We start from the raw sequence: 8,606 nt of genomic DNA, 5'->3' as shown, positions 1-8,606 counted from the left end.
GGGCCCTAGGGCGAAGGCCGGGAATGGCGGGAAGGGGCTGTGCTTTCTGATTGGCTGAGTGTCCCGCGGCCGGCCGTTGGAGCGGGGGAAAAACTGTGGAGAGCTCGAGGCTGTGGTGGGAATTGGGTTTTCCTCAGACTTGAGGGGGGGACAGACACATTGGAAGGGGACGAGGAACCCAGGGTGTGGCTGAAGGCTTCTGAGAGAAACTAAGGGGGAGAATTTATGGATCCAGTGAACTGTCCCAGGGTCCCCAAAGGCTTCTGAATATGGACGGACCTATGAGGCCAAGATTGAGCTCCCTCGGTGACTTTCAGTTTGGGGCTGTTGCCACAGAAACTATTGAAGACGCCCTGCTTCACTTGGCCCAGCAGAATGAGCAAGCAGTGCAGGCGGCTGGGGGACGCATGGGCAGCTTCAGGGAGACCCGGATCGTGGGTGTGGATGCAGGGCCTGGGAGTGGGGTTGATGGGAGCCTTTGAGGCACCAACTTTAAGATTCTTTTAATTTTATTTATTCAAAAAAAATTTTTTTTGTTACTTTGTACCTGCTTTATTGCCGGGTGCTAGGGCCATAGTGATGAACTTCTCCAGCACCTTCACTTCTCCAACATATATAGAGTACTTAGACATTGCCTGCCATAGAAAGAAGAAATAGGTGGCCCTTGTTCTCAAACTATGTGCAATCTTTGGGGGGTTATTTGGACAAATAGGTAAATGACTAGCTACAAGCTTGGTTAGATAAGTGACATAAGAGATAAACTTTTAGGGGGATTGAAAGGAGGGATGGGGTAATAGGGAGAATTAAGGAGTGGTCTAGGCATTGTGACATTTGAAGTAGACCTTAAAGGAAGGTTGGTTGGTGAAGGTGGAGGAGGGGGACAGCCTTTCTACCAAAATGGGATAGCAGGAATAAAGTGAAGGAAGCTTAAGATGTGTGGGGGTCAGAGTAGCCCACCAGCCAGAGTTCATGGAAGAGTTGTTGGATTGAAGACATAAAGGTAGTTTGGAGAAGTTCCATGTAGAAGTTTGAATGTCAAGGGGGAGGATTTTATATTTAATAGGAAGATGTTGGAAGTTTTGAAATAAGGCAGTGGTGTGACTAACTTTTGCCTGGGCAAAACTCATTTTGGATGTTATGTAAAGGATGAATTTGACTAGAGAAAGATGGGAAGTAGGCAGACCAGGGGAGCCTAGGTGACAGGATGGAGAAAATGACAAAGGAGGATGGATTAAAAACATTTAGGCAAAATCTAGGGTTCTTCCCTAGGTGACTTAAAGACATGAAGAAGGAAAAATGACTCTCCCAAAGGATTGAGTCTGAGAGACTGGGAGTATAATGGTGCCATTAACACACACACCAAAAACCAAAAGAGGAAGATCTGTGACTTTGAGAAAAATAATTGCTTTGGTTTCGGATTTATTGAGTTTAAGGTACTTGAAGAACATCTAGAGAAAATTTTCTAACAGGCTGTTTTAAAAAGCAGATCCGGGGCTGGGGAGAGAGCTCAGTGGTAGGGTGCTTTCCAATCATTTTGTTAAATTTTTAAAAATTTTTAGTTGTAGTTGGATATAATATATTTAATTTATTTATTTTTATGTGGTGTTGAGGCTCTAATGTAGGGCCTTGCCCGTGCTACGTGAGTGCTCTACTGCTGAGCCATAATCCCAGCCCCCAATCATTTAAAAAATTTTTAAAAAAAATTTAGTTGTAGATGGACACAATATATTTATTTATTTTTATGTGGTGCTGAGGATCGAACCCAGGGCCTCACACATGCGAGGCGAGCAGCTCTGCCTCTGAACCATAACCCCAGCCCCCCCATCATTTTTTTAAAATACATATTTTTAGTTGTTGATGGACCCTTATTTTATTTACTTATTTATAAGTGATGCTGAGAATTGAACCCAGTGCCTCACACATTCGAGGTAAGCATTCTACCACTGAGCCACAAGCCCAGCCCCTCTTACCAATCATTTAAAACACACACACAAAGAAGTAGGTCAGAACTAGAAATAAAGGTTTGCAAGTTATCTTCATAATGATATTGTTGAAACTATGGGAGAGGATGAATGTGTAGGAGAAAAGAAAAGCAGGTTAAGGACATTTCCTTGGGAAACATTTTGTGTTGAGGGGATTAGAATAGGTGGAAGAGTTGTGAAGGGAATGGAGTGGTTGGGGATACAGGAGCAGAAACAAGGACTTTGGGAAGCCAAGAGGAGAGTTTCCAGAAAGATAATGTCCGCAGGTTCAGACATTTTAGGAATATCAACAGGAATGAAGGTTGCAAAGAAAACCATGATATTTAACAATCTGGACATATAATCATTTCAACAAGTTGGGGAAAGTAGAAGCCAAATTGCAGGAAATTAGGGAGTGACAAAAGTGGAAACAGCGGGTGTGTAAGAAATTCAGCAGTGATAGGAAGGAGAGAGATGGAGACTCAGCTTATGAGCATGGTAGGGGAGCTTCTTTTTATTTAATAGCAGATGTGAATATGTTTGTAAGCAGAAGAGGTGGAGCCAGTATTGAGGGAGAGATGTAACCATCATCTATTCCTCCTAAGCCAAGCTGTTTTCTTGGAAAATTAAAATGGAAACCAGAAATGAATGCCTAGATTATTCAGACCAAAACCAAAACAAATGTAAACATACACACACATGTGGGCATGCATGTGCATGTGCGCACACAAACACACGTGCGCGCTCACACACACACTCCCCAAAACTGCTAAGAAATAAAGCCTGAAGTCCAGACTGGCTAGTAATACACAATTAGGGATTTTTTTTTTCTGAATTGTTTAAACTAATTCTATTCTGCATTGGACATCGCTAGCAAAGCTGTAGTCTGTAATAAGGTTTTGTACATATATGTGTGTAATGTGTGTTGGGTAGATCTTTAAACTGATCATGTGTCTTTTTTTAAAATAGTTTTTTTTAAGAGAGATTTTTCTCTAAAGACAAGTGATAATTCAACTACATGTGTACAGATTGAGCATCCCTAATCCCCAAACACAAAACTTTGAGTGCCAACATCATGCATAAAAAATTTTGGAGCATTTCAGATTTTCAGATTAGGGATGCAAATATTACAAAATCCAAAAAGCCCTGAAGTCTGCAACGCTTCTGGTCCAAAGCATTTCAGATAAGAGATACTCAATCTGTACTCTTTGGTCATCAAGGTTAAAAGTTCTTAGGTCTGTAGGAGATTTCTTTGCTGAAAATGGACATTTACCCTTGTTTTCACCTTCTAATGATATTGCAAGCTAAATAGAATTATATTTGGGATGTTCTTTTAAATAAGAGTAACAGGCAGACTAAAATCTTGCCAAGTGTCTTGGTCTTCTCACCTTCCCAATGATTCTCTCCCACTAAATTGAACTATGTGCTCTGATTTAGGGTATGTCTCTTTAAGACAAGTCACTCCACAGTAATAAGTTTGCTCCTAGGGAGAGGCTCAGCCACCACAGATTTACCCAACAAACTGGTGGTGGGGAGGTAGTGTCCAGCTGTAAGGTGAATCCTGTTTGTAAAGCAATGGGAGTTCTCCAGAGGGTGGTTACTAAACAAACAGTGTTATAAAGACAGCCCCAGGAGGGACCTTTCTGTTCCCTGCCAATATTCCACTGAAAACAGAATATAGAGGTTAGGATTTTTATCAGAGAATCTTCCTTGAAGCTGAGAGTTCCTAGCATGGTGTAGCTGCTATATTTATGTGTAACTGGCCAAGGCCTTTATCAGCTGAGACCCACAAGAATGCTTTTGGGCTACTGAGGGCGCTTGTGAAGCCCATGACCCAGTCAGCCTCCTTTTCATGCCTCTGATCTGCCTTACTGGCAGCAAAGGAAATCAAGCTCTGCTTTGGTTGTTTCTGTCTCATCTTTCTAACCTCTTGACCCTCTTCTCAGCCTCATCATGGCTTTTACACAACACCAAGAGTTCACAGAGTGGCTTTGGTTGCATTTTGTAAATGAGCTCTTCTTTCCTGTTTTGGCAGAGTTTATTTTTCTCCTGTCTGAACAATGGTGTTTGGAGAAATCTGTGAGCTACCAAGCTGTAGAAATCCTAGAAAGGTAAAACCCTGAGCCTTTGTGAGTGGTACTTCTCAGAATGGCTAATGTGCCTAAATCTTAAAAAAAAAAAAAATTTCATCCAGAGGAGGCGGTGCATGCCTGTAATATCAGGAACTTGGGAGGCTGAGGCAGGAGGATGGCAAATTTGAGACTAGCCTCAGCAACTTGAGACTGTCTCAAAAAGCAGCTCAGTGGTAGAGCACTCCTAGGTTCAATCCTCAGTACTGAAAAACAAAACAGAAAAGTACTAGTTGCCCCTTACTCTTACATCCTCTCTCTTTTACTTGCAAGTATAAATTTCTTAGCCAGCACTTGATACCCGAGAAGTTAAAATATAGCATAGTTTGAAGCACAAACTCCCTTTAGTTTGTTTAAGTGTGGGTTCTCTCCTCTCCCTCTCCCTTCCTTGCAGGTTTATGGTTAAGCAGGCAGAGAACATCTGTAGGCAAGCCACAATCCAGCTGAGGGGTAATGAGAAGACAGAGTCTCAGAATTGGAGGGCTCTGAAAGAGCAGCTTTTCAATAAGTTTATCCTTCGCCTGGTGTCATGTGTTCAGCTGGCCAGCAAACTTTCCTTCCACTACAAAGTAAGGAGCTGGGGTAGCTTGTGGGCACCTGAGTGTTAGAAAGAAACCAGTTCATTGAAGGTGGCTCAGAAACCTACTCCTAGGCCAGGTGGTACTGCTTATGTGGAAATTCCAGAGTGTAATTATGTTTCCTAAGCATACCTCCTAAACACACACACACTCTCTCTCTCTCTCTCTCTCTCTCTCTCTCTCTCTCTCTCTCTCTCTCTCTCTCTCACCGAAGTAGTTATTAAATAACCTGAGGTTCTGTTCCCAAAGTATAATTACTGGACAGATGCCATCATTCATACAGGTCACCTTTCCTCTCCTTGGATTCAAGGACAGTTTGCATAAGATGCCTGATTTGCCAACATACCTATCACCATTTAAGGAAAAGTATTACATTTAAAAGGGATAAAATGTTACCACATGACTACCCAGTGCCTGTGCAGCAAAATGACATTAAATTTTTTGAGTTTCTCCTATGGCCAGATGTTGCACTAGGTACCATGGCCACAACAGTAAATATATTATCTGTGTTCTCAAGGAATTTATTATCTAATAAGAAAAGACAAATATGCAAACAGGGTAAAAAGGTGCTATGATTAATATAAACAATAGAGGGTGAGACTACCTCATTGGCCTTGGAGAGTTAAGGAAGTGTATTTAGAGAATATGATTTCTTGAAGTAGGGGTGGGTGGCAGAAGAGTGAATCCCAAGAAAAGAGGGTTAGGGAGGGCAGTGAGAGAAGAAGGGGAGGGAAGAAAGTAAGATCTAGGTCCAGGAAGCAGTTTGGTAGATTTGGGAACAGCAAACATTCTGTGCAATAAGCATAGAGTTTAAGAGAGAATTACCAAGAGGGGAGACTAGTAATGAAGGCATGGGTTGGGCTGTGAAGAACTTAGTACAGTCTACCAAGATAAGATGACCTATATCCTGACATCCTTCTCTCCCTCCCTGTTTTGTTCTTCTTTGCTCAGATAATCAGCAACATTACAGTCTTGAATTTCCTCCAGGCTCTGGGGTATCTATACACTAAAGAAGAACTGCTGGAGTCAGAGCTTGATGTTTTGAAGTCCCTGAACTTTCAAATCAATCTACCCACTCCCCTGGCATATGTAGAAATGCTCCTAGAGGTTTTAGGTACTTTGTTGTGTCAAGAAATGTGGGTTGGAGATTTCCATAGAAGGCAATAAAAATACGTGCCTGGGGTGTGGGAACAGCAGGCAGAACTTGCCAATGAGGAGCAGTAGGAAGCTGATATTGTCTCTAAATGACTGAAAAAGGTGTCCCCTCCAGCACCTGATAGGGGAAGGAGCCAGAAGTCTCAGAAACTGGTTTCTGTTTGGACTCGCTAGGTACTTTCTTATTGCAGGATCAAAGGGTTGATTTTATGGAGACATAAGATAGGAACAAATACTGTAATTGTATGTATACTATAGATGAAGGTTCTCTACCTGTCCCTTTGTCCTTTACAACTGACTTGCTTATAGAATGTAGGAACCACGAAGCACATTAGTAGCTAAACAGCTTTATGTCATAAGACAATGGTCAGTACAATTAGAGTACAACCACTTAATGTTTCCTACTCTGCTCACACTCCATCTAGGATACAATGGTTGTTTGGTCCCAGCAACACAGCTGCATGCAACCTGCCTGACCCTGCTTGACCTGGTCTATCTTCTACATGAACCCATATATGAAAGTTTGCTGAGGGCTTCAATTGAGAACTCTACGCCCAGTCAAATCCAAGGGTAAGCAACTCCTCTAGGGTTGGCTCCTTCCAGGAACAGGAAATGGGGGATAGATCACAAGATTGTGGAGAATGGAATTACCCTAGTAAGGCATCCAGTCCACTGAAAACCTACACAGGTTATTCGTTCTTATTAACTTTTTAAATGTTGCTTGGATGCAGATGACTGAACCCAATCAGGAAAACTCTAAAAGCTTTTACTTCTGGATTTAAATTACTTCAAGTAATTAACTTACTTTCCTAGGTTTTTCTTTATAGCTGCTTATAATTTTAGGTTAGTAGACTGTTTTTATAGTTACTTGGGGGGGGGGGAAACAGTCATACGGTTGCAACTTGAACAAAAGTTTTTGATTACTGTATATTCAGGCTGCTCAAAGGCCTTACAGATACATTTGTTAGGGAGACAGATGGAACAATAAAAAGCCTTATCACTCAAAGACATGAGGGCATGTTTTAATGCCAGTTGAGTTGGGGGAGTATAGGGGAGCAGGTCAATTAGCTATTACTTGACCATTTCCTTCCATGTCTCAAAACATCCAAGATGGGGGCTGTGGTTGTGGCTCAGGGGTAGGGCGCTCGCCTGGCATGCGTGAGGCACTGGGTTCGATCCTCAGCACCACATACAAATAAAATGAAGATACTGTGTCCACCTAAAACTAAAATAAATAAATATTAAAAAAAAACATCCAAGATGATCAATATAAGCAATTTATAGTGTAAGTTGGAAGATCAAGGATTTGGAAATTTCTTTCTAGCTCCAAAATTAATATGGTTTTAATCACTCAGGGAAAAGTTTATTTCAGTAAAGGAAGACTTCATGCTGTTGGCAGTAGGAATCATTGCAGCAAGTGCTTTCATCCAAAACCATGAGTGTTGGAGCCAGGTATGCATCACTGAGCAGGACCAGCATGGCCAGAATTAATGTAATAGAAAGCATTTCTCCATCAGTTAAACAGAAGACAACCTACAAAAGATAGGTGCCAAGACCCAGAACTGGGGTGATTGAACAGGATTTGGGAGGGGAAAAACTAAGGCAGGATTGAAATATTTTCTCTAGTTTTCCCCTTATGAAATTGGAAATAGATGCTCAAATTTAGCATGTTCATTTCCCTTTAAAATTCTGACCCACTATTATGTTTAAAGTCTAATAAATATATCCTCCCCCAAAAGAAATGTTAAAGCCTAAATATCCCCCTTATATTCTCAAAACTTATCTCCAGTAGAGGGATATGTCCACCAGAAAATTTCCATGCCAACACTAGCAGGACAAAGGTATCCTAATGTAATTTGGCCACTGGCAAACACTGGAATCTGGACTCTTCCCCATAAGTTCAGAGAAATGAAAAAGTTTATATTTGGCTTAAGAGAACATCCCAAGCAGTGTGTGTGTGTTTGTGTGCATGTGCGTGCGCACATGTGCACAAAACACATTGAGATTATTTAGTAATACAAAATCTGTCTCTATTTGTGAAGGTTGTGGAACATTTGCAGAGCATCACTGGTATTGCCTCGGAGAGCATTGCTGAGTTCTCTTATGCAATCCTGACTCACAGCGTGGGAGCCAACACTCCAGGGCGACAGCAGCCTGTTCCTCCCCACCTGGCAGCCAGAGCTCTGAAGGCTGCTGCTTCCTCTAACACATGATGCAGGCTGAATCCACCAAATATAAACAGCCTTCCATCACTGTACTCATCCCTCCCTTTGTTTACTTTCATACTCAGTGTACAAAAGTTCCAAGTCTCTTTTGAACTGTATTTTATATTCCTTTTTTTTTTTTTTTTGCATAATAGGGATTGAATGCAGGACCTTCTGTATGCTAGGCAAATGCTCCACTATTGAGCTATATTCCCAATACTTTTTATTTTCCATTTTGAAACAGGGTCTTGCTAAATTGCCCAGGTTGGTCTCAAATTTGGCAATCTTCCTGCTTCAGTCTTCGAAGTAGCTGGATTATTGTGAGTGCCACCACACCTTGCTGTTATTCCAAATTCATGCACATTTTCTTACATCAGAGAGTCAGGGTGGATAAGAATGTCCTTTTTGTCATATAAAACTAAAAGTGTCAAAGAGCTTGGAGGATATAGATTAGTGAAGTTGGTTCATTTTTATTTAAGAGTATATTCATAGCTTTTGACTTAATTTCATTAATCAGGACAATAAGACATAGAGATTAGCATAACCGGAGTTTCAAAACAGACTATCTGGTGACCTTGA

The 8,606-nt window shown here is 41.4% G+C and overlaps 1 protein-coding gene across 1 annotated transcript; it reads left to right on the top strand.

The window, feature by feature from the left end:
- Positions 1-183: 183 nt before the first annotated feature.
- On the top strand, positions 184-8,036 carry CNTD1 (cyclin N-terminal domain containing 1; the record flags this gene model as incomplete). The annotated part of the gene is made up of 7 exons (XM_081272573.1): positions 184-438; positions 3,997-4,072; positions 4,485-4,659; positions 5,620-5,782; positions 6,249-6,393; positions 7,179-7,275; positions 7,866-8,036. The coding sequence occupies exons 1-7, from the start codon at positions 270-272 to the stop codon at positions 8,034-8,036; spliced, it is 996 nt and encodes a 331-aa protein (XP_081128699.1). The 5' UTR covers positions 184-269.
- Between the last annotated feature and the right edge of the window lie 570 nt (positions 8,037-8,606).

The sequence above is a fragment of the Spermophilus citellus genome (genome assembly GCF_964194105.1).
Source record: "Spermophilus citellus genome assembly, chromosome: 17".
NCBI classification, from domain to species: domain Eukaryota; kingdom Metazoa; phylum Chordata; class Mammalia; order Rodentia; family Sciuridae; genus Spermophilus; species Spermophilus citellus.
Note: the sequence above shows the minus strand (reverse complement) of the source record. Positions and strands in the feature narration are given on the sequence as shown.